The sequence below is a fragment of the Argentina anserina genome, chromosome 3 (genome assembly GCF_933775445.1).
Source record: "Argentina anserina chromosome 3, drPotAnse1.1, whole genome shotgun sequence".
Classification (NCBI taxonomy): domain Eukaryota; kingdom Viridiplantae; phylum Streptophyta; class Magnoliopsida; order Rosales; family Rosaceae; genus Argentina; species Argentina anserina.
The window spans coordinates 28,033,273-28,059,139 of record NC_065874.1 but is presented as its reverse complement, the minus strand read 5'-3'; the positions used below and the strand labels follow the sequence as shown (position 1 = coordinate 28,059,139).

General features: G+C 35.7%; 3 protein-coding genes and 3 non-coding genes across 6 annotated transcripts; 3 read left to right on the top strand and 3 right to left on the bottom strand.

Annotated features, from left to right (window-relative positions):
• Positions 1-4,859: 4,859 nt before the first annotated feature.
• LOC126786042 (60S ribosomal protein L35-2) lies at positions 4,860-20,063 on the top strand. Its single transcript, XM_050511743.1, has 5 exons — positions 4,860-4,865; positions 18,550-18,572; positions 18,673-18,808; positions 18,892-19,048; positions 19,799-20,063. The coding sequence occupies exons 2-5, from the start codon at positions 18,569-18,571 to the stop codon at positions 19,871-19,873; spliced, it is 372 nt and encodes a 123-aa protein (XP_050367700.1). The 5' UTR covers positions 4,860-4,865; positions 18,550-18,568; the 3' UTR covers positions 19,874-20,063.
• Positions 6,676-8,496, bottom strand: LOC126786023 (protein SODIUM POTASSIUM ROOT DEFECTIVE 3). The gene is made up of 3 exons (XM_050511723.1): positions 7,867-8,496; positions 7,544-7,619; positions 6,676-7,162 (listed from the first exon to the last, which is right to left on the bottom strand). Exons 1-3 carry the CDS (start codon positions 8,374-8,376, stop codon positions 7,017-7,019), a joined length of 732 nt encoding a protein of 243 aa, XP_050367680.1. The 5' UTR covers positions 8,377-8,496; the 3' UTR covers positions 6,676-7,016.
• Positions 15,033-18,305, bottom strand: LOC126786022 (uncharacterized). The gene is made up of 5 exons (XM_050511722.1): positions 17,965-18,305; positions 17,575-17,754; positions 16,694-16,820; positions 16,401-16,514; positions 15,033-15,758 (listed from the first exon to the last, which is right to left on the bottom strand). Exons 1-5 carry the CDS (start codon positions 18,184-18,186, stop codon positions 15,643-15,645), a joined length of 759 nt encoding a protein of 252 aa, XP_050367679.1. The 5' UTR covers positions 18,187-18,305; the 3' UTR covers positions 15,033-15,642.
• A 550-nt stretch (positions 20,064-20,613) lies between the features above and the next one.
• On the top strand, positions 20,614-20,686 carry TRNAV-UAC (transfer RNA valine (anticodon UAC)). Its single transcript has one exon. It is a non-coding gene; the product is annotated as a tRNA-Val (tRNA).
• A 549-nt stretch (positions 20,687-21,235) lies between these two features.
• Positions 21,236-21,308, top strand: TRNAV-UAC (transfer RNA valine (anticodon UAC)). The gene has a single exon. It is a non-coding gene; the product is annotated as a tRNA-Val (tRNA).
• Positions 21,309-21,365: 57 nt separating this feature from the next.
• TRNAR-UCG (transfer RNA arginine (anticodon UCG)) lies at positions 21,366-21,439 on the bottom strand. Its single transcript has one exon. It is a non-coding gene; the product is annotated as a tRNA-Arg (tRNA).
• Positions 21,440-25,867: the final 4,428 nt, after the last annotated feature.

Here is a 25,867-nt window from a genome sequence, read left to right as displayed (position 1 = left end):
ATTAGTTAAATTATTTTATTATACTTCTAATATTTCTTACTATATTTAGTTAAATAATTACTATATTTTATTTTATTTTTTATTTTTTAATAAAAAAATATACATTACACATAAAATAATGGGCCCGACCCGGAAAAGCCCGTGGGCCTCGATTTTATTAATAAGCCCGGCCCGAAAAATTGAAAAAAATCGTAAAAGTCCGGCCCGGTCCATTGCCGACCCTTAGATATACATGACCTAGGGTTCTAAAATGAAATTCAAATAGAATCAATAAAAATACAATAATTAATTTAAAGTCTAAAATACATAATTGCACGCTAACAATTTGACAGATGCAGAAGTAAACAAGAAATTGGCATCTCCCATAGGGAAATTCTATGGTGCAGCGTTGTATGCGTGCAGCGCCTCTAATCCACCATTCATACATCCAACGGATCCCACGTGCATTTTAAGACACTCTCTATTCACCGTTGGATTCGGTATGTATGGATGCAGCGCTGCACCATAGACGAATCTTCTCCCATAGATCTGGTTCTCAAGGAAGATGGAGAATGTTCTTACATGTCATCCAAGGTGGACGTAAGGGTTGTGGTTATAATCATTGGTGAAGATGAGGCTGAGAATTAGAACTAGAAAAGTGGGGTTAAGTTTGAGATTTTGTGTGTAGATTGGAAGATGGAGGAGAACGGTGGTCGGTTGCAGACTTGCAGAGAGAGGGAGAGAGAGAGAGAGAGAGAGAGAGAGAGAGAGAGAGAGAGAGAGAGAGAGAGAGAGAGAGAGAGAGAGAGAGAGAGGGGAATAAGCTTGCCTTTTTCTTTCACTAAATAAATAAGGTAGAGTAAAAGTACAAAATTACCCTTTCACAATGAATGACAGTATTTGAATTAACGGTATAATTAACGTGATGTCTATAAAGTGAGTCATTTTTAATATCTCAAGTACCAAAATGCTCGTTTCGGTATTTAATGTGCGTAAATTATGAGTGGCAATTGACTGGTCTACCATTACTAAAATTTTCACTTGAAACTAAACGGCTAATTAACCAGCTACCACCCTAATTACCCTAAACTCTATATGTAATACATAATTATGGGTTGTAATCGTACCTCAGCTTCGCAACACCTATATATTGTAACTAATGCAAACCATTCTAAAACAAGACTACAGCTACCAAGTGTGTGTGTTGAGGGATTGCTTCTTCACTGCCCTTTAGTCACGAAAAATCATTAAATGTGAAACCAAGAACAATTGAACATACAACCTTCATTTTGGCAACCGATTATCCCAGTACATTAGCAAGTGTATCCTGATATCTAATTATTTTTTCAGATTAATTACAGAGGTACGTAATGTGTCACACTTTTACATGTACTTGACCGAATTGTATTGAACATAAAACTTATATTATTTTGGTGACACATGGCTTACTGAACATAGAGTTTGTTACCACAATAATTTTGCTATACGAATTACTACTAGATCTAATCCCCCCGCCCAGGCGCGAGGTGTTATTCTGTAAACTTACATGTTATCCGGTAAACTTGTTGTATTTCAATTTCTTCCTTCTATAAAACAGACGTATTCAATGGTATTCGTCATTGTTCCCCCACTTTTAGGGGTGTTAATTGAAAACTGAAAAAAAACCGAACCATAACCGAAAAAAATCGAAGAAAAAAAAAACGCACCAAACCGAAAGATTTGGTGTGGTTTTAGTTTGGGATGTTTGAAAACCGAAACCGAACCGAAAAACCGAATATATATATATATATATATATTATAAAGAAATTATATTATTTATAGATATATTTAATATACATAATTAAATATGTTATCGATCGAGACCTAAACTTTATCAAAATTCGGTGAATTTTTTACCATATCTGTATTTATATATGCTGATCACATCCGACGGTCGAAATTTAATAATTTAATTTTAGATATTGGAACCACAACATGTCTACTAATGTGGTATAACTTGTTTAGTGGTCTTTTTGCAAATGTATGCAGTTGTGAAGCAACTATATCTTATAAATAGAATTTTGTAAATCTGTCCGCATGATGCGTTACTTATAGTGAAATATGATTATTGTAAAAAAATCACATATTTTCGATAACGTTTGTGTTCCGATCGAGGCGGTCAACCATTTTTACGCTTATTATCCCCTATGGGTAGCCTTATACCTGGAACGTAAAATTTTTGAAAATTTTACACGAGCTGTTACATCACATATATGTGAGAGTGTGTGCATGAAAAAATCTACCAAAACTAGTCAAGAAGGAGGGGGTAAGAACAAATTCACTTAATTAGATGAAATTAAGTTAATGTTGACCACATCGATCGAGACCCAAATATTATCAACATTAGATGAATTTTTACCATATCCTTATTTAAATATGCTGATCACATCTGACGGTCAAAATTTAATATTTTGAATTTTAGACATTGGAACCACAACATGCCTACTAATGTTGTATAACTTGTTTAGTGGCTTTTTGCAAATGTATGCATTTGTGACGTAACTATATATTATAAATATAATTTTGCAAATATGTCCGCATGATGCGTTACGTATTGTGAAATATGGTTATGGTAAAAAAATCACATATTTTCGATAACGTTTGTGTCCCGATCGAGGCGGTCAACCTTTTTTACGCTTATTATCCCCTATGGGTAGCCTTATCCCTGGAACGTAAAATTTTTGAAAATTTTACACGAGCTGCTACATCACATATATGTGAGAGTGTGTGCATGAAAAAATCCACCAAAACTAGTCAAGAAGGAGGGGGTAAGAACAAATTCACTTAATTAGATGAAATTAAGTTAATGTTGACCACATCGATCGAGACCCAAATATTATCAACATTAGATGAATTTTTTACCATATCCTTATTTAAATATGATGATCACATATGACGGTCAAAATTTAATATTTTGAATTTTAGACATTGGAACCACAACATGTCTACTAATGTGGTATAACTTGTTTAGTGGTCTTTTTGCAAATGTATGCATTTGTGAAGCAACTATATATATTATAAATAGAATTTTGCAAATATGTCCGCATGATGCGTTACGTATTGTGAAATATGGTTATGGTAAAAAAATCACATATTTTCGATAACGTTTGTGTCCCGATCGAGACGGTCAACCCTTTTTACGCTTTTTATCCCCTATGGGTAACCTTATCCCTGGAACGTAAAATTTTTGAAAATTTTACACGAGCTGCTACATCACATATATGTGAGAGTGTGTGCATGAAAAAATCCACCAAAACTAGTCAAGAAGGAGGGGGTAAGAACAAATTCACTTAATTAGATGAAATTAAGTTAATGTTGACCACATCGATCGAGACCCAAATATTATCAACATTAGATGAATTTTTTACCATAGCCTTATTTAAATATGCTGATCACATCTGACGGTCAAAATTTAATATTTTGAATTTTAGACATTGGAACCACAACATGCCTACTAATGTGGTATAAGTTGTTTAGTGGCTTTTTGCAATTATATGCATTTGTGAAGCAACTATATCTTGTAAATAGAATTTTGCAAATCTGTCCGCATGTTCTTTTTATTTCGTTAAGAATCAAGTTGATAGACAAGGAAAGAAACTCCGATTTTCTTTAGAAAATAACCGAAATAAAAACCGATATAAACCAGAGAAAAACCAAACCGAACCAAACCGAACACAATTGGTTTTTGAAAAAAAAAAGTGAAAAACCAATCTGAACCAAACCGAATAAATAGAACGGTTTAGTGTTCGGTATCACCTATAAACCGCACCATTCACACCGATTAACACCCCTACCCACTTCCCCGCGAACGAGGTCTCCAATTCTCCACTAGGCCTAATAGGCCAATGCATCAAGGCATCAAAGTGCGCCATGGGAATCAAAGTGAACATTGATTAATGGAAAAGATCGAGCTTAAAATTAACTTGGATGTCAGAATTTGATGTTGGAGCCTAGATGGAATCAAGTTGATAGACAAGGAAAGAAACTCCGATTTTCTTTACAAAATAACCGAAAGAAAAACCGATATAAACCAGAGAAAAACCAAACCGAACACAATTGATTTTTGAAAAAAAAAAGTAAAAAGGAAAAAGAATTGAAACAATTGATGGAAAAAGAATCGTCAAATAAGCTGAAACAATTGATGGAAAGAATAATCATGTATGCTTTTTAGTTTTTACACGTAAGAAGCAGCACAAGGCTTCACGCTTCAAGACAGATCGGAGTTGAATGCAATTCAGAATTGTAGCCTAGTTCAGCAAGGCATCTACCCCGTGAACACTAGTTATATCACGCTTAATTTATTTGCTTTTGCAAATGGCAAACCGTTGCTCAAAACCAAAATTCTACAAAAGATTACTATGTAAGATTTATAATCATTAACTGATGTGAAACGTAATAATTAAGCAGCATTGTATTAATAATCATATCGTTATTTGGCTCGTATAAACAGTGTTGTAATAAGCATTACTACAGTAGGTATGTCATATCACTCATATGTCCTATAAATCCAAATCGCGCGTTGAGTTATTTTGTGCGATGGAAAACGAGGACCATAATTCTTCTCATGCGACACGTTCTTACTTCTTACTAATGACTAATCAACATAAAGTTGCGCCGACCAATATACAAAATTATCCTCAATATGATACATATCTTATGCTTTACATGGAGGGATTTGATTGATTAGTGGTGCATCATCTTCCTACTAACCATAATTTTCTCTTTTCTGGCCGTCACGCCCTATAGTCAAAGAAACCAAAGTCGCAAAACTTCGGGGTCGTTTACAATAAGAACAAATCCTAAATAATATTATAGTTACGAGTTGTATGTGTTTGCTTCTTCCAAAGGATCGATTGCATTCAAGAACATACATATGGTTTCACCTTTCTTTTTTTTTAGATAGAAGAAGAAGGAAGAGAAGAGAAATCCTTCTGAATCCGAAAGTGTACATTGTTTGCTGTTGTCATTTACTCAAGAAGTTTATAACGAATTGCAAGAAAGACATGCATAGCTGCACCCTTATGCTCAAGCCAGCACATCAATATATAATCGTTCACCACGTACGTACAATAACTGTGTATATATGCATGTACAATTTGGAAGATAGAAGAACGATCGAAAAGTGATAAATGTGGGTATCGTCCCAAACAAATATATATATATATATATATGAATTTTTAGGTGCGGAGATCCTTACTTTAACTTAAGGTACGGATTTTCATTTTTTGCCAAATTTCCAATCGAGTTTTCACATCTCCACCGTCCAGTCCTTAGTAATAACGTATAAATCACCTATGTCAATTTTCAGCCAATTTGGTAATCGATAAATTACTCAAAATTGTGTTTTTCGATTATACACATAAACGGTTCAAATTCGGCAAATTTAATCCGTTCTTTGGTTTAACTTAGTTAGATACCTTAACAATTACCAAATTGGCTGAAAATTTTACAGATGTGATCTATACATTATTACCTAAGGATTGGACAGTACAGATGTGAAAACTCGATCAAAAAGTTAATAAAAAATGAAAATCCATACCTTAAACTAAGACACATACCTCCGCACCTGAAAACCTCCGTATATATATAGACACACACAAAAGCTGTCCATTATTGTAAATGCGAGCTTGTGACGTTGAGTGCCCGACCATCAATTGCCACCGCATGCAATTTCCTTTTCATGGACATTATCATTACGTTCTCCATCAATCTAGCTCCATCTGTGTAATTTTCCTAAGTTCATGTATATATAGCTAGCCACCATACATGTATATACATAGTACACCACCTTGCGAGGCAGCATTAAGAAACGACCTACCACACTGTCTTAGTGGTCCAAGATCATGACCAGTTGTGTATATATGCCCCAGATCTTTAACATGAATCATATAATTAACTAATTTTTTTAAGGTAATCATGTAATTAACTATGAAAGTTGAAACTCTGGTTTTTTCTGTATCAAAATGATAAGCGTCATTTGACCATGCTTCTTCTTTATACCTTGGACGAATATAGAAAAAAAAATTTCAGTAGATAGTACGTAGTACTAGCTCATACTAGATCGATAGGTCTTATATGTACTGTGTCAGATCGGAAAACATGCCGTGGGTCAGTGGGTGAGGAACTACATATCAGTAAGAGGTATAGCTAGCAAGTTCGAATGCGTCAGCCGATTTCAAGTTTTCAACAAACTGAAGGGTAGTTAATAATGTGATCTTGATGTTGGCATGGGTGGATGATGAAAGACAACTACTTTCAATGAAATCTCTTGGCAAGGCGAATGTTATATCGAAGAAGGCTTCGAAAAGATAGTCCAAGCTCCAAAGAGGCAAAGAGCCGAGGAATAAGAATAAGGAAATCAAACATGTATGTACAGGCAATCTGGGATGATGCACGAACGCGTTTGTTTCATGCTTCAGTTTCAGTTGATCCAACAGAGACTGGTCGAAATTGAAAAAGGTAAAACGCCAGGGCACGATGTGGGGCTGTGAAGTAGTGCTGTTTTCTTCACATGACGATTTAAGCCTACAAGGTACAATTGCAAGTGAATCATGGCATGCGCAACCATATGTACGTTCTTGTTGTGTCAGATCATTGACATGCACGGAAAGTAGCTAACGATTCTTAATTCTTCAGAGTTTACAACCTGAGCATTAGTGAAGAGAAAGAAAAGGGTATGCACATTCAGAAGGACATAATCACATAACACAAGAAACTGAGAAAGCATAGGATGATCACTTAGTCACCAAACTAGCTAGCTGCATCTCTTAACATAAACAAACCAGTTGACTGACTTAAGGACTTGAAAACCCCGATTCTATCGGCAAGATAAAAGCTTTTGCAGAGATTAGTTTACAATACATCTGATAATAAAAACGGTTAACTAATGAATCTGACAGCTGATCATACAAACACGCTCGCATGCGCACCACAGTTGCTATTGCTGTTACTGATTTAACGTATCAAATATCAATTATAATCAGATTGCAAGCAATCTATCATGCTGACCATTGAGAAGATGTTGGAGAAGACCAGAGCTGAGCTTTCTTCACTTTGGATACACTCGCGAGCACACCCAATGGTGTCACGTCTCCGATCACCGTAACTTTCTTTGTTGGTACATCTATACTAAACGATGTAACTCCTGCACAGATTCGTAAGCCGGTTATATTGCAGGTTAGTCTTCCAAATTAGTAAGTTGTCATTAAACTAGAGTAAGTAATTAAACTGATAGCTTGATAACTATCGATGATATCAGTTAAATAGTAGGTTATCCTTGTTGCCAAGAGAACTGTACGTATAGTATATTTACACGATCACTAACTTTCATTGGTGATGATGATCATCCGACAGCAAAACTATAAACAAAGATGCTTTGAATTGAAGCACTGAAAACCGGAAGATGAAGACATACTAGTCTCATTATTATATAGGTTAAGGAATATTTCCAAGCAGTACTTAATCCATAAATAAATTCTCTATCAAGCTTAGCAAGCTAGCTACTAATTTACACTCACAACTATACCTTCCATTTTAGAGAGATGCTTCCTCAGTTTTGCTTCACATCCCTTGCAATGCACTGACACCCTCAGAACCACAACCTACAATAATTAATTTACGGTTCATCGACTTAATAATAGTAGTATGCACATATATTGATATTGATATATATACATATATGTTGCTTGTAATTTTCGTACAGAAATTCGAATTCGATCATAATAACCAACTAAACTAAGTCATGCTGGACCACGCTTGCACATGCCTTACTTCAGCAGATGAATTGAAATTGAAATGAAGACTGAATTTAATTATCTATGTAAATAACTTAACTAATTAATTAATTACCTGGTTACGAGAGCGAGTAGAAGAAGACCTTAATGGAGCTGGGGGTGGACGACGAGATTCATCATTGGATCTCATGATCAATCGCAGTCTAGGGTTAGATGCTGCTGCTTCATGATGATCAGAAGGAACCAATGTTGCGTCAGTCTCCGATATCCAGTCGATGAAGGGTACTGTGGAATCATCAGCAATCCGATACCGAGAAGTGGAGGAAGTACTCTTTCTTCTTTGCTCATGGATTTCCGCATAGCTTTTCCGACGTAGCTGATCTCTATCGCTGCTCTGCGCTGAAGAAAAACTACTCCTGCATTTTTCGTACAGTGGCTTCGGATCAATTGGTAACTGATCAAATGAACAGGGCATCATAGGAAGATGGGATTGGTTTCTTCTTCGATCATAAACATGAACATGGTCGCTAATGGGGACTCTGTGGGCTCGCCGGACTATGGCTCTTTGATCCATGATGGCTGTGGAAGCAGAAGATGCACAGAGGAAACTATCCATTCCTTTCATGCTTAACAACTTGTAAGAAGAAGTAATGGCTAGCAGACTATATAGAAAGAAAGATATATCTTCCTATTTAAAGTTGGTGGCCGGGAATGAGATAATAAGAGTGATCCACAAAGAGAGAAAAGATGAAGGACTCGGGACCTACGACAAAGGTTGTACATGTTTCAAATTTATAATTTGCTGCCCTAGTTTTACCATTTAATTAATGATGTGGGGTTGATTAAAGTTATGTTAATCTTTATTTGAGATGATTACAACCACTACTAGTATCGTGAAGCTAGCATGCTATGAGACTAAAAGAGCTCAGCTACTTCTATTATTGTTGCATCATTGTTTGGTTTTCACTTTTTAATTTTATTTTGGAAGACTAATTGCTCTGAATATTTGACTATTTGCCATACAGGGTTTTGGGTGTGAGGAGCTAACTTGCGTATGATAAATAAATGTCGACTGACATTTCTTTATCTGGGACAGATTGTGTGACCAGTGGAATTTATGGAAGTTTAATGCTAGCTATCCTTTTGGCTCAATTATTTCTTACATGCGATAGATATCGATCGACAAGAGTGTTGCTGTCTTTTATTGTGCACATACATATTGCCATCTTGAATATCAAAAAGGAAGATCGATTAATTCCATCAACTAGGACAAAAACCAATGGTTTAATAGTCATTTATAGAGGGCCAATCACAAACCCACGTCCGTAACTCTCATAAACTACGAACGTCTTTTGTTTCCTAAGCCAACACAATCCGACGCCGGAGCTCCTCTTGCCGGACGGTGTCCATGTCTCTACCTAGAGCGTTCTTGACGGTGAAACCGCAAATCACCAATTTGTGAACGACTTTCGACATATTTGAAGTTTCACTTAGAGTTGTTGCCCAAATTCTTTAAACTCGATCTTCTTGGCCTTCATCCTTTGGGTAAAGAGGCCCGAAATGCTTTTTTTGTTCATCTGGCAAGAAGGGTCCCGGTGTCAGACTGTAGTGGCTAAGCAAACAAAAGACGTCCACACTTTAGGGGAGTTGCAGACGTCCGTTTGTGATCGGGCCTAGACATTTATAATTTGATGCTCTTGTGAAGTTTCTTTATCACAATGTTAATTTTCTTTGTTCTAAACAATCGTGAAATTGATTTATCACGTTTGATGCTCAAAAAGTTTCATATTTAAGAGGCCGGGAGTTACTTTCTTCAAGTTTGAAAATCCTCAATCTCATAAGGTCTTCTCTCCGTTGCAATAGCATAACTAATTCATCCTTCGTATTGATATGGTCATAAAATCTCATATGCATCTTCACGAAAAAGCTTCAATCAATCAATCATGTGAGTTTTGTAAATACTATTATGAGAATCGGGATCATAAACTTATGGGTAAAATCCTCCTATGGTACATGATATTTGGCTACTTGGACAATTTGATATCTGATGTATGAAAACGGACAATTTGGTATCTAAAGTTATCAAATTTAGGCCATTTTGGTACTTATTTCAATTTTGACCATATTTCAGGGTTATTGTCGTCATCTTATCTCTATTTTACTTCATTTTTTCATAATACCTTCAAATTGCCTCTAAATTATCACTAAAAATTTGATAACTCATCTACTTAGTATCTGTGATGATTTACATGTATAATTTTTCATAATGTAGCTATCAATCTAGATTAATTTTAATTATAAGTAATTTAAAAAATATATTTTAATAAAAAATTACAATTGCATAAAGGCAATTTATTTCCTTTACAAAAAATAATTAGGATACAATAAGTATATTAAGAAAAAAATTATTTTTGATATATGTGAAATAGATGCTAAGTGGAGTATATATATCAATTTAATTATCTCCAAAGAAGCCACAATTATAAGAAGAAATGAAGAACAATGTGAATTTAATGAGTTTAGGGCTAGAATGACGAAATAACCCTAAAAATATGATCAAAATTGATAGAGGTACCAAAATGGCTTACAAATGAGAACTTCAGGTACCAAATTGTCCGGTTTTATACATCAGGTATCAAATTGTCCAAGTTGCCATACTTTAGGTACCATAGGAGGAATTAACCCTAAACTTATTGGTAAGTCAAAATTTTAATTGCTTGCTTGAAATCATTTTGAATTTCTAGCCTCCTTGTTTGTCTTAACAACAAAGTTTTTGAGTCCGGTTCTCATACTTATACATTTTCTATTAATAAAGTAAAAATAAGAGTTTGACATGTTGATTGGTTAAATTTTTGAACTTCCTAAAAAATCCATTGTTTATTTAACTCCTAAATCTAATTAGTTATAGTTTGAAAGACATGATTGTAATTTGTAAAATATAAATTTGAAAAAAAATAAAGGATGAAAGGAGAAAAACAATGAGAATTCAGTTTAAATGGATAATAAATTCACATGTTTAACTTTCTCTCATATTCCCTATTTTCACTCATTTTTACGTTTAGTTAAAATTTTATTTTTAACACCCATAGGGTGTGTTTGAGGCCAATTTCATATAACTTAATTATATATAAGCACCTTATGAAGATGCGTAGCAGCACATGAGACTTTGGGACCTCATGTTTGCATGACGAATCAATTTATGCTATCTTAACCTGAAGTATAGAAATTCTTAGACGTGTGTTAATTTAATTGATGGGTGTATCTATTTTATAAAAGTTTACAAAAGCACTTTTTAGGTATGTATAAGGAATCCTAAATCTACAACATATAAAAAACCTATTATTGCAAATCTTTTATTCGATGGAAGATGTGCATTGCTATTTGCAAATCACGAAACTCTCTCTCAACTTTGAATGAAAGAAGACTGCATTATAACAATATAGGGAAAATGCCACATTCATAAAATTGTGAAGTGTAGCCAATAGAGATGTGGCTAGATGTCACATTTAAGATTAAATGTGGCTTTCCTTCTTTATAAAGGAGAAAAACACATTTAATCTCAAATGTGACATCTAGCCACACCTTTATTGGTTACACTTCTTATGTAGCATTTGCCCCATATTGTTGTCACATCTTCACTACTTAAAAACGCTCTGTATGCTCATTCTATTGAGAACACTAACTTGTAGAGCTAACGTTGAGGAACGCTGACAGTCATCAGAAGTGAATCAAGGTGGATTAGATGAAAATGAAATATTAACATAATGTGAAGGCTGCAAGTAACTTTGTGTCTACGAAATCGGATAACAACTTTTGCAATTGTTCAAGGAAGTTACCCAAATTCCAAGGATTACGAATTAGAAGCGACAAAGCAATAGGCAATTGTGCAGTAATATGGTCGGCTGCATTGCTAAATTCTCCAACCAAAAAGATGGGGCGGATAGAGCCGTAGAGGGTCAAAGAAGGATTATTTATTTCATCAAAGTTTAATTCAGATTAATTTGCCACCTCCTTTCGTGTATTATAACAGTTTCTTTGGGAGCGATTGATTAAGAGGAATTCGAAGTCGAACTGCATCGTGATTTGACTAATTAGGAGAAGGGTGATTCTAGCTGCAACTTCTCAATTGCTATTTGTATCTTAATCTATTTTTTTTTTCCAAAATCTTTCATTTTGTCTCTTTTTATTTCTATCTACACCTTCATTCTATGGTAATATGATCTCTTACTGGCTTAATAAATGAGAAGAGTATTCATTTAGAAATTCAGTTACTATTTACATTAAATCAATGTATATATTATAATTCCTCAGCTAACTATTTCTCCACCAATATATATTTCTAGATATAGCTTCAAAGATATTATTTAGAGGACCCATATTATAAAGGTATTCTCAAAATAATAATGTTTCGATGAGTTGTAAACAAATGCAAATTTATATTTCCATTGATTGAAAGTACAAAGATTTTAAATTTTCAAAGGGAAAAATTTGTCAAATTAAAAAGAAATATCATACTACAATATAACGGATGTGCATATAAAAATAAAAAATGGGCAAATTGGAATATTTGGGGAGAGAAAATATATGGAGATGCAATTAGCAAAAAGTGAGGTGCAACTAGAATCACCCTTAGAAGAAATTTGCAACTTTTTAATTTAGGAAAAGTTTCACAAATGTACGGTTTATATAAACATAAATTCATGTACATATGTTTTATAATTTTTGGTGTATACAAATCACTATTTCAAGTACTATTATCAAAGTTTTTCCTTTGATTTAAGGTGACTAGCCTTGACCCGTGTAAATTTTCACGGATTACACAATCACTTAAAAAAAGTAGTCAGTTTCGGTTTATCTGCTTCCCACTACCCACAATATTCTCCTGATTTTCTAAATTTTGTTTTACTTGTTGTAGTTTACCATATTATCCCTCACACATATTATTATTATTATTATTTATCTCTTTCATGGTCATTTTAGAAACATCAAAAGTTTTGTGAAACTGTTTACACCAACTAAAGACACGTTTCCGTTATAGTAGTGGAGATTGAGCACGTTGTCATTAATTGCCTGGTAAATAATATGACAAAGGTACTTCAATTACAAATTATTATTCATTCAAGTGAAGGTAAATAACTCATGTTTGCTGGAGTTGTGGTTATGATTTTCCCTCCACGCTCAAATGTAAATTAAAGCACAAATATGACATGCATGTTGTAAAGAAAATAATAAGACGGAATTTCATTTTATAACAAGACAGTAAAATATCATAATTTGGTTTTACTTGATAACCTCATAATCTAGAAATACTAAGGTGTTAGGTGAATTTGAATGCGTGTTAGAGACTGGTGGCCTAAAAATGATATTTAGTATAGTGTATTGTTATTTCTTTCAACCCCTGAAACCGTTATTTGTCTCGTTCTTTTTCAACAAAGGGTTGAAGAAAAGTTATTTGATAAGTTTCCTCCCCAATCTCACCCATATATGCTTTGATTGACACCATTTATATTTTTCAAGACAACTAATTGATACGTACGATCTTCTATAGAAGTAACACATCATAGTTTAATTGTGTGTGATATGTTTACACATAAATTACATTGAATGTGGAATATTAGTGAGCATGAACCAGAGATAAATTTGCGTGAAGCACTTTTCATCAACATATAAACGTACGAACTCTAGCCCTTTGAAAATCAGAGCTCATTTGATCTAGACCCAAAATTTTAATCATACTTTTTTTTTTGCCCTAGATCGATTTACCACAATTTTATTGCATGCTGAATATATTGGCGATCATCTTAACAACACCTCATTCTTCGATTAACTAGTGTATAAGATGACTTATCATGATACATACGCATGCACGACCAGGTCGTTTAACGTAAGAGACTACTAGTGGTTTACAAGATATATACATGCGCTGATGCACATTGATCTAAGTCCTGCGTCTAATAGTACTTGTAAACAAAGTATCGTCATTCCAGTTGATGATTGTGAGTTTGTCACTCAGATATATGTTCTATTTTTATATATCAGATCGAGGAAGATTGAATACTTTTAGCTCATTATTGTCAGATTTCGGAACCATTGGTCTAAACAAAGCAATGTCAAGACATTTTGATTAAACTTAGCTTAACCAGGAAACTAACTAATCAATATATCGAGTTAGAGAGTTTAATGTGATCCTCAAATTAATGGCTATCGAATCAAATTACGTGCCCTAAAGTCTCAAGTGCCGGAACTTTATGAAGGAGAAATTTCCAAATATCATCCACTAAGGAGTAAGGAGGAGTGACCTTTATGAGGATGCATGAGTACCTCAGAATCTTCAATTAGAATTCTGGAAAAGTTATAATGATGCATCATGTAAAGGGACCGTCAGAATTGTAGCTTCAGCAGTGAGAAATTAGGCAGGCCCCAAAGTCTTAGAGGCATGGATCTGGGGGATGCCATTTTATATGAAAATACTTGGAAATTACCTCTGAGCCAAGAGGTAGTTAGCTCCCAATGTAGCAGCCCCATAGTAAGTCTGAGAAGGGGAAGGAGCAAATTGCTTAGTGCCTGAAGCTACTGCCCTAGAACAAGGGCTTCATAGAGCTTTATTGCGACACCATAGACATTTCATGGATTAAAAAGACTCCAAATTACTGTTTAATTCCAACTCTAGTGACTAATATTAAAGAGCTTGCGATCAAATTGCACAATGTTCGGTATGTTTACCAAGAGGCTATGTTTCAAACAAAATGCAGAGTTGGGGGCATCCTTCGCAATCTTCTTTTAGTATGGTTTTCTTCTATTCCATTTCCTTTCAGTGTCCCCAACACTCAATCTCCATGAGAGTTCTAAGAGGGTTTTCATTGTCGTTTGTTTTTAGGACATTTTCAGCCATAATTTATATATTTTTATAACCAAAACTCACTTTATCAACTAAAATGAGTGTGAAAATACACGAACAACCTTGCACCATATGTTATAATAAAATGAGGTTATATAATTTAGGAACAAAAAGATAATTGTAAAAATCAGAATAGAAAAAGAATATAAGAATTATTCCCTCAATAGGTAACTTCTCTTTTCATATAACTGTCATTATCTCTAATATTTGCAATAACAACCTTTCAACTAAACCCTATTTATATTGTAATTATAATTAACACCCACACTGTTTTATTCTAGTAAAAAATAAAACAAACACCAAGACCACTCACGAAGTACGTCCCTACGGCACTGGCACCCTCATATCCTCCTGAGGATGTTGGTACGCCTTTGAACTGATTCCAAGACCCTTAGCAACAGACTTACAAATGTCAATAACAACAATTATTTTCATGATTATGCAACAGCTACAACTACAGAACATAGTCCAAAGTTCACCTAAGAACTTGCCCAAATCTACCGAATCCTAGCCAAATCCACAAGTCCATTGACCCCCTTATTTTGCTAAGCATATCGTGTCCACCACCTCAAAAGCTTAGCAGATTAACAAGGAAGCATTGCCAAATGTGTTGACCAAGGACTCAAAATAATTCAAGAACCTAACAGAGCTACAATTGACTATGATAACTACTTTACAAATTATTCAGATGATATTGATTCCTACATAATCATATCTGAGTAGACTCTTAATGCACAGAAACATTGATAAACAAACAGCATTTTGGAAAGCAACAATGAGAATGAACTACACCCAGGGTAAATGATGGGCGTTGAGTCAGCTGACGATAAGCTGCTAACAGCACGAACTAGCCAAAGGCAAGCCCAAAACAACAAAATCCACCAAAAACATGGATCAAAGTAAACTCTCATCAATTACCAATTCCATTCACATATAGATTATGTCCTATTTCAAGAAAAGGGGATATTACTATCAACTGTTTCACCACAAAATTTAACGTTGGAATGAAATAGAATACGAGCCAGTGTTTGGATCTTTCACGGCTTTGAAGTTGTCCACACTCATTCCAAATCGACCCAACAAAGAGTTGCCCATATCTTTCAACTTTCCTGTTCGCACAGAAAAATTGGGCATGCCTGGTTAGATTGCAGCCAATATTATATAATGAAATAAGCCACAGCATTCAAATTATACAAAGCACTGGCATAGCAGATTCATATACAGTATTGTTCATTGGCATCATCACTAGAATAAAAGAGTCAAGATGCTCACTAAGGAACTCATGTGCCAGGGTAATCAGAAAAAAATATCATGAACCAAATTTCCATGCACAAGAAATACTTCAATAAAGAAGCTATAATGCCAAGCAAGAGCATAACTGAAATTATATGGTCAGTAGCCTGAGATTTTTAGGATTTTCTTTTGTCCTCTATTAGACTTGGCTCTGTTCACCAGATCAAACATAACATTTACTTAGTCATTCGCAAATATTTGCAATTTGCAAAAATGCTCCATCACCCTACAGAAAAACTAGCTGTTCCTAAGATATGGAAAGGTAGCAGAGTGGTCTATTATGAAATAAATCGAGTTTCAGTCTTTTCAATCCTTTCTTCTTTCGATTATTTACTTACTTATGGTTAGGGTAAAAATAAAATTTAGATTAACCCAGCGTTCACCAGCAAACAAACATATCACTACAAGTCCTTCAAAGAGAGTAGGGATTATGCCCAAGAAATCATTACTCAACTTACCAATCATCTCCTCTTTTATCTTTTCTCTCTTTGCTTCAGCAAGTGGCTCCAACCGCCGAATGGCCTTCCTGGCTTGGTCATTCGAAGGATCAAGTTCTAAGATCTTTTTCATATCTACAAAATGAAGAGAAAATGAAGCAATATATTTCAGTGTAACACAACAAAACCATACACATGAGAAGACAGAGAAGTTTCTGGTGACGAAAAAGAGTCAACAATGGTGCCACACTGTCCTAATAATAATAATAATAATAATAATAATAATAATAAAATGTTTAGAGTGCCATAAATACCAGCAATAGCCTCTTCGAAATGTTCTAGTTTTTCATGAGCTTCTGCTCTTCTAATCAGCGCTTTTATATATGAAGGATTTAGTTCCACTGCTTTTGTGCATTCCTTAATCGCATCTTCATATTTTCCCTACATCATTAGAATTTAAAGATGTTTAAAAATGAATTGATAAGAAGTGAATGGTATGCAGAACTAATGAGAACAATGAAGCCTTTTCGGAAAACTATAGCTTGATACAGTATGTAAAAGAGTTAAAAATAGCAGCAGCTGTAAAAGGTATGATCAGAACTACCGACAAGAATTATAAACGTTACAACCTTCATGGCAGTATTTGCTGCCTTTTTCAGTAAACCTCAAATCAAAAAATACCCCTCCTATAAAGATAATTTTATTAGCCTCTTTTTTGCATTCCAACTGATTCCTATCTGAAGTCTACAAATAATAACCTTTTTATTTTAAATTTGCTGCAGGTTCCTTCAGAGCAAAGTGAAGGGTGTATTAAATGACTATTTCTAAAAGCAAATAAGAATCCAAAAGATGAAAATTAGGTGTTGTTCCAACAGTACAAGGGTTCTGCTCCTGGAAATCTTCTCCTGTACTTACTTTCTCTCCTCCCATTCCTATTGTTCCCATTTTTCCTTCTAAGTTCCACCTAATCTTCTTTTAATTAGCTCTTTAGTTTCCAAAAGCTCTACCATATGAACTCCACAATATTGAATCATAAATAAAATAGGTCTGAAACCAAGGTGAATATTAGGCACTGAAGCATGGATTCATTACTGTATCTTCAACTATGATACCCGACTTCCATATCTACAGAATATGAGAAAGTATATTCAGAAAAAATAAAAATTCAGATGAATCATTTGTGCAAATGACATACCAGCTTCGAGAAGCATATGCCACGGTTTGAATGACATATGGACCGCAATTCCACAGATGAAGGCAGGTCAGGCGCAAGATGTAAAGCAAGTTCATACTGCGACAATGCCTCTTCATATTGTCCTTTCCCAAACAGTCCATTGCCTTCCAGTTTCACCTCATTTGCTTGCTCAAGCAATTTCTGTTCCATAAACACAACACATCAATTAACACGTATCCGAATCAAACGAGAGAAATCTTAACTACTTAGACAACAGGACCTAAACTTAAATACAAGAATTCTAATTTCAGAACTACAAACACATGCTTCTAAAACTGAGTCGTATAAAAAACTCGGAGAATCAATAGAGTTACATAGAAAATCAACAACGAGATTGAGAGCATTGTAAACCTGTTGATCGGCCTCAGAGAGAGTTTGCGGCTCCTCCTGGAGTTGGACGTGGTGTTGGGATTCGTCGTCGCTCTCGTTGGGTCCCAACTCGCCGTCGCTGGCAGTTTCGAAGCCATCAGAGGCGTCTTTGTTGGTGGATGAAGACGAGGGCGGCGAGGGTTTAGGGGTCTTCACATTGTGCTCTTCTTCTGTGACCGCTGCTTCCACTTCCTCTATAAGCATCGTGGGAATTGAATTCCACGGATACAGACCGGAGAAAGTAGACCGCTGGGTTTCGCCGCACGAATTGCTCTTCTGTTAAAAGCAATTCCACTTTTCCGGGTGTATCTGGAAAGCTCTCGGGTCCAACTATACCCTTGATATTGGAATAAAATTGGAAAGTTTAATTACTAATTAGTGTGAATTTCTTGACACACAAAAATAAATAAGTCCATCTAGTTCAGAGCCCAAACTAACCAAGTCCATATCTTCGAGCCCACATCAGCCCCATGACTAGGGTTTTAGAACCAAAATCAAATATTAAAACCGCAGCCGAGCGCCAGGGTCACTCCCTCCTTCATCGCCCTTCTTCTTCCACACAGCCACAGACACAGACACCACAGCCATGGGTAGGTTTCCTGAAACTGTTTTGTTCAATTGGTTTCTTCCGTAATCGAAAAGGGTTCGTTTCTGATTTTGGCTTCATTCATTTTCATTTCATTTAAAAAGCGAGGATCAAGGTCCACGAGCTCAGGAACAAGTCCAAGGCAGATCTTCTGGGACAGCTCAAGGATCTGAAGGCGGAGCTCGCTCTTCTCCGAGTCGCTAAGGTCACTGGTGGAGCCCCCAACAAGCTCTCCAAAATGTAATTCCCCTCACTTTAATTCCGTTTTGGCTTGTTATTCAATTTTGAGCTATTTGTTCACTTTTTTGTTTCTGTGTTTGCAGCAAGGTTGTGAGGCTTTCGATTGCTCAGGTGTTGACAGTGATCTCCCAGAAGCAAAAGGCGGCTCTTAGGGAAGTCTACAAGAACAAGAAGCTTCTTCCTCTTGATTTGCGTCCAAAGAAGACCAGGGCTATCAGGAGGCGTCTCACTAAGCATCAGGTATGCACTAATTTTAAATCGGAACAACTTGGCTTGCATTTTCTGTTGATATAAACTGCTTAAACATATGAGTAGTTTCTAATACACACGAGAACATTGAAACAATGTGTTCAAGGAATTTGTGGGTTGTCATGGTTGAGTGCAGTATGCTTGCAATTTGATTGCTAAATGGAAAAAAGAAGAAGTATAACCTAAGACTGTATCAGCTGGATTTGCTGAAGGATGAATTTAAACTATGACTACAACTCTGCTTGAATTTTAATGTGTTAAACCCACACTGGAGTATGTTATTTGATTTCATGGTTTTTCTGTATGATTGATCCAGTAATCTAAATCATGGGCTAAAGTTTACATTTGCCATGTGGTTCATCCCACATCGAATTCAACTTGATAGTCAAACAATTAGGTTGAGAGTTTGTTATGTCAAGATGGTTCCGTGACTAAATTAATCTTTGTTTTATGTCATGTCTGATAGTTGTTAAATCAAAATGGTGTGATCTTTTTTTTCTTGTCTATTTATATTTTTGTCTAAAGTTAATAGAGGGAACTTTTATGTTCTCCGTTCATTGTTTCCTGCTTATTAATCTCACTCCATTGCCTGGTTTGCAAGATGAGCTGTAGCATACCATGCCCATTTTGTTTGCTTTCAAGCTGCTTTACGGTGTTTTAGGCTTTATCTTGTCACTCGTCCCTTTTTTGCTTAATGCATTTTCTGTTTATCTAACTTGATTGTTAAAACGTTTCTGATAGGCATCTTTAAAGACCGAGAGGGAGAAGAAGAGAGAGATGTACTTCCCACTGAGGAAGTTTGCAATCAAGGCATAATGTTGGATCCACTTAAGGATATCCGGACTTTGACCTACCATATGATATTCCCAAGACATGAGTTTAAACTCAGCCAGTTTTGTAATTTTATCAGCGTAGACAGTATCACCAATACGACTTTGATTGTCCCGAATTGGAATGCTGATTGTGTTTCCATTTTCTGTTCAATGATATGCATTTGGATGTTGTACCTTGAATTGTCGTTTCTTATTTGTTGCTCTATAGCATCAGTTTCATCCAACAATGTTTTCGCAGTTCAATTTGATATGCTTCGGTAACAAAAATACTGCATCCTCTCAATTGATGAAGATAATTACCAGTTTGTAAGCAGCGTTGCACCTCCTGTGTGATTGTGGCTTTGTGCTACCGCTTTCCAGTACGCTGGATTGATTGAATGTGCTGCCGAAAGTTGCTATTTGTCAAGGAACCAAATATAAGCGCGTCAGCAATATCCTCACAAGCTCCTGATGAGTCCTTTCTACCTACGCTTGGTGCTCCCTGAACTCCCTTGTGTTTTCCGAGATTATTCAGTGGTGGATGAATTTCTTGCAATCTTTTTCCTAACCTTGAGAATGGTTTGGTTTCGGCTTGTTCTTTTTGTTTTTGCGAGCTCAAACCGTAGCTCCGGTCTCGTCTCTTGATCGTATACGGACTTAGTTACTCTTAATATTTTTCACTAATTTCAGTTTTTGTTTAAATTATTATTGAACGTGTTTTAGCCGCCACCGAAGTTCGTGTGGGTTTCTGTGGTGTAGTGGTTATCACGTTTGCTTTACACGCAAAAGGTCTCCGGTTCGATCCCGGGCAGGAACAATTGTTTTTTTTATTACCACTTTTATTTCTTTCTTTCCAGTTAATACACTAACCATACCAACGACAATAGTCAATCTATGATTTATATGATCTCTACTCCAGTCTCTCACAGCATTCTGAATAATAATCACATGAAGCACACTAAGATAAATGAAATTTGGTTTAGATATATGCTTGAAATGGCCGTCTTGATCAATATTAAGACGAAGCCACACTTCCTAGCATTGTGTTCTTGAGAAGTTGAGGTTAGTGAACTTGACCAACACTCAGCTGCAGTTCTTCCATTTAAGATTGATTTCAAGTTTCCCATTGCACTTCCCTCAGATTCTGCTTAAGAATTTGGCTATTTGTAACAGACACGTATATGAATGAATAGTTACGCGGTCATTGAGTTAGCTTTTGTTACTACATTGTTGCAATCTGTAATTATGTATGCTCTTGTACACCGATCTAATTTTTACAACTGCTTGACAACACAATTAGTGATCAGTGAAGTTCCACATAGTTGTATCTAATAATTATAAAATCTTCTTAGTGAAAATCATACAAGTTTCTGTGGTGTAGTGGTTATCACGTTTGCTTTACACGCAAAAGGTCTCCGGTTCGATCCCGGGCAGGAACATGTTTGTGTTTTTGTTTTTGTCCACTTATTAAATGGAAAAAGAAAAATGAAAAGAATCGACCACAGTGGGAGTCGAACCCACTACCTTTTATTCCGAAGTCAAATGCGCTAATCCACTGCGCTATGCGGTCATCTCCATGTAAGTGCTATATTATCTTTATTTGTCATCATCTGTTTGTTATATGTCAAATGTCATCAACACTGTCTGAAAGATACTGTCAAAATGATCCAAACACGAGCACTGTAGAAATATTCATTAAGATGTGCCATAATCTTAGTTGATCCCTGGATATATGACTAATGTATACAAATCCAAGGTATCGATCCCAGATGTGTTTTGACTCGTTGTTGGTTACTACCTAGTGTAAACTGTTGAAGTTGGGCTTGAAATATATAGATGCTACATACATAAATAACATTAGCCCTAGGGATGTGCCTTTGTTTCTTTGCTTATTTGACATTCCCACAAGTTCACATTCGGCTTGGTTTGGTCCAGGATGTACTCATTAATCGACCACTTCCACTTAACAAACTTCACGCGTAGAGCCTCCATAATAATATAGGAGTATGGCACCCGCAGTTTAGATTAGGAATCCCGTATGGTGCGTAATTGTAGGAAAAATGGTAGCTAGAGATGGGAGATTTATACCTATGATAATGACATTCTTTGAGGGAAAGGAATGTGATAGGCATTCATCGATCTTTCTTTCTATCTCTATATTCTTTGTTTCATGTTGAAGATTTATTAAGATCCCGCAATAGACTATAAAAATGGTAGTAGGTTATCATACATCAAATGGGCGATAAAAAGTTTATCACCGATTCGTCGATAAGCTCACTTGATCCGAATTATCGTGGATCAATCCTCAAGTTCTAACCTCAAAATTAAGGAGATTGAGGAGCCCTAGGCTCAAGCTCTAACTAGCCCCAAAGGAAGACTATGCGGTGCACGCATTGTACTAGAATGCCTGAAGGTTCGACCCAAGTAATATGATGACAACATTAGTGAAATACGACCAATGTGTAACTACGCGCGAGACCCTTAGAGAAGATGGAATCAAGAGTAACAGTTTGTTCGGTGAGGAGCATTTGAAGCAGAAGTCGGGAACCGCCCTACCGTTGTCCGGCTAGCCTGCCATGGTGGCTCCGAACGTTAAAACCCGGCTCGGACCTATATAGAAACTTGACTGTCTGATGGTCAAATCGTGCGTCCAAACGTAGCGGCTTTGCATAACTATTAGTCACTCTAAAAAAATCATTGGTCACTTATGTGTCTCAAGCCGATAAGCGATAGAAAATCACTTCAATCAAAGACAACTATGACACGTATGTCATTGATTAGCTTAGCAAGCCGTGGGATACGTAATGCCCCAAATCACCCATGACAAATAATTATCGCAGGAAAAGGCCGGAGAAGAAGAGGCGGCCACATTTCAAGTACCACCCGTCCACCCCTAACCCAACAAAAACCAAAGATATCATTCATGACCCTGTCAAGTTCATCTAGATTTCACTACCAAGAAAAAAGAACAGTTCATCATTGTTCAACTGGCCATCTGATTAAGGAATTTAAGGAATGAATAATCATTTCTGAGCACTAATTAAGGAGTGAGCTAGATAAAGGACACAAAAAAACGACAATATATGAGGCAGCAGCATGCATGGTTGAAGGAGTAGTACTGTATGAATCAATCTTGACAATTAACTAATTAATTAACTGGTTGAGCCACCAGGAACACGTAATTGACATAATAACATCAACTAAACTTTGGGAAGTACGTAGAACCAGACAGTAGAAACCAAAAGGAGAAACACATACAGCAAAAAGCCCAAATCGGTTCTCTTGGAAATGGTCATTGCATTCGTAAATATGTTTTTTTGCAATCACCTGCTGGGTCTAAGGTCTTCATTGCTCTTACATTGATGTTTTACTCATTCTTATGTCCTTCGATTTCATTAGCTGTTTATTTAACATAGAATACAAGGTGCGTGTAAATATTGAATAGTAATATGTAATTTATCACCGTGCAGAGATTTCAAGATTCTGACCATCGTAGGCCGGCGCTGCAATTTCAGTCGGCACAAACAGGAGCGCCGGAAGGAGGAGAGTGCGGTTGTGCTGATCGGCGCCGTCGTTGCGCGTCGCCGGTGGCCGGAATCACCGAATCTTCACGGTGTGGACTGTCCGAACATCTATACCTAGTGTGTGTGTATATATATATATATATATTTATGAGTGCTGAGTGCTGAAAATTTTAGAAAGGCCGTCTGGGATCAAATACGATCACCATGCCGCTACCCTAACTCTAAGCATATGGTATACGTACGTTCTTAATTTGCTTTGTATGATTATGATTTGCACAAGCTGTCAGTGTCCAGCGTTCCTTTTGATTGCATATGAATTAAGCCTCGTATAATTTTTTTTTTGTACATCTAAATTTGGGGAGACTAATTTTTGCTTCCTTGGGCAGAAAATTTAAACAAACCAATCTCAACTATGCTTTATTAGGTGTTACTTATATGAATGAAGTCAAACGTGATGTTATTCCCATTTCAACTTATGATTTAGGTAGGGCTCCTCTTCACAACTCAATTAGTCTCTAATATATTGCGCTCCTAGCTCCATTGCCCTTGCATGTCAATATATCTATAATTCCTTCATTTTCAAGTAAGGTGCAAACATTTTAATCCAGGCACATCGATCTTTTTTTTATCCTTTTGCTTCTGTAATTTATCTTATATAATTTGGTTGTTTCAAACTAAAATTTGCGAGAAATTTTTAGGCTGGTAGATTGGAATTAGAATAAGCTTTTAGGTTTTAACTAAAGCCAAATTGTGGTATATAGGTTATACGTATGTTGGCAATTTGGATTAAAACTATATATATGTGAGTATATGTGAGAATGATTATGTAAACGATATTGACTCATAGTTGATCATTTTAAGTATACTGGAGATTGTATCACAATTCTGATATAGTGTTTTATGTAATATTTCTTATTGACCATTTTGGTTTACAATTCTTATATATCTTCTACATTCTAAAAAAAACACTTTAAAATTTTGTATTTTCGGTCACCAAGAGTTTTAACAATTCTAGATTAAAAAAATTTCCGCTCACCTAAATTTCGGACATTAGATCCGACATTGCTTTACGGAGGATTTTACGGTTCGTGATTCCGATATTCCTAGAGGGAGATATGGCAATTTGAGTACGAGCAGTTCAGGTTACGCGCGGATATGCTATGTGTTATATTAGCTCGAGTTTTGAAGGCCCGAATGACTTAGAAAAATTCTAGAATAATTAAGACATCATTATGGACTGTCTAAGGGCCACATACTTATGTTTTTGGAGGTTGACCCGTGTTGCAATACCTTATTGGGATTAAATTCCTCAAAGCCTTATGGAAGAAGGAAATGATGCACATATATATAAGATCTTGATAAGGCACATAAGGACCATTCCACTCCAGACGGACAGAGTGCTGCTGCCATCACAACTTCTCCTTATTCATCCATTAAGTTTGCTTATGTTTTTAAGTATATTTGCTATGTTTTCTAAAAGCATGAGTAGCCAAACTCCTTTTCTAGGGCTAGGATGAGGCCCTAGCATGATTGTCTACATGTTTTGATATTCAATTGATGGATTGCTAGTTTCTTTTAGATAAATTCTTAATCTCTGCATGATTTGCTTATGTTAAAGTTATATAGATTCGCTACCCTTAGGCTTTGCATCTAGCTATCAGAAGAAGAATTTGAGGCGTACCTGCAATATGATTCTATTTAGCTTCTTGAGATTAAGTATTGTGAATTACATTATTGCCGTAACTGGAGTAGTGTTTTGCATGATTCCCTGGTTTTCTAAACTTAATGAGTCTTATGTGTTAAATTTATGTCGTACCTGGATAGATTGCATGTTAGGATATACGACCTCTACCGTACCTGGAGAGTATCATACACGTAAGAAAAACTTGGTCTAAGTGTCATACCTGGACTTAGATACGGGAATTGTTATCTTTAGAATCAAAAGAATCCATTGGTTGTGTCAAACAGTAGATATGATTGTTTGTGGTTGATTCTGATAGCCTAAGCTCATCATCATAATCACTTCTGATCTTTAGACTTATTGTGTTTTCACATTTGTTAATTTTGTTTTCTAGTTATTTTCTTGTTATATTAAAGTCTTTCAAAACCCAAAAATCATAAGAACAATTTTATTTAGAGTTGCTTTATTTGTTTTAGTTCATGTGTGTTTCTTGTTTTTATTGTTTTTAGTAGTGAGTAATTTAGGTTTTCATACTTTGAATTAAGCTAATATCCTCGTGGGAACGACAACCCATGTCTTCCGTATACTATATTACATTCACCATATATACTTGCGGGAATCACATCATACATCTCTACCCTTCATTTGTGACCCTAAATACTCTCCTTCTCCCCAAAAAACGAATTGCAACCTTTACCACACTCAAACTCTATCAAAACTTCATATTTTCCATAGTTTTAGCTTAGTTTCTTAGTCCTAGTTCATAAGTATCAAGTTTGTGTAGAGAGAGGGG

What these genes read in the sequence shown, in the direction of transcription:
- LOC126786023 (XM_050511723.1), bottom strand. Translation starts at nt 8,376, where the DNA reads ATGAAAGGAATGGATAGTTTCCTCTGTGCATCTTCTGCTTCCACAGCC. An exon ending in CTACTCGCTCTCGTAACCAG is followed by an intron (nt 7,620 to 7,866) that starts GTAATTAATTAA and finishes TAATTATTGTAG; the next exon opens with GTTGTGGTTCTGAGGGTGTC. An exon ending in GCATCTCTCTAAAATGGAAG is followed by an intron (nt 7,163 to 7,543) that starts GTATAGTTGTGA and finishes GAATCTGTGCAG; the next exon opens with GAGTTACATCGTTTAGTATA.
- LOC126786022 (XM_050511722.1), bottom strand. Translation starts at nt 18,186, where the DNA reads ATGCTTATAGAGGAAGTGGAAGCAGCGGTCACAGAAGAAGAGCACAAT. An exon ending in GCATATGCTTCTCGAAGCTG is followed by an intron (nt 16,821 to 17,574) that starts GTATGTCATTTG and finishes CTAATGATGTAG; the next exon opens with GGAAAATATGAAGATGCGAT. An exon ending in TTTCGAAGAGGCTATTGCTG is followed by an intron (nt 16,515 to 16,693) that starts GTATTTATGGCA and finishes TTCATTTTGTAG; the next exon opens with ATATGAAAAAGATCTTAGAA.
- LOC126786042 (XM_050511743.1), top strand. An exon ending in CCCAACAAGCTCTCCAAAAT is followed by an intron (nt 18,809 to 18,891) that starts GTAATTCCCCTC and finishes CTGTGTTTGCAG; the next exon opens with CAAGGTTGTGAGGCTTTCGA. An exon ending in GGCGTCTCACTAAGCATCAG is followed by an intron (nt 19,049 to 19,798) that starts GTATGCACTAAT and finishes CGTTTCTGATAG; the next exon opens with GCATCTTTAAAGACCGAGAG.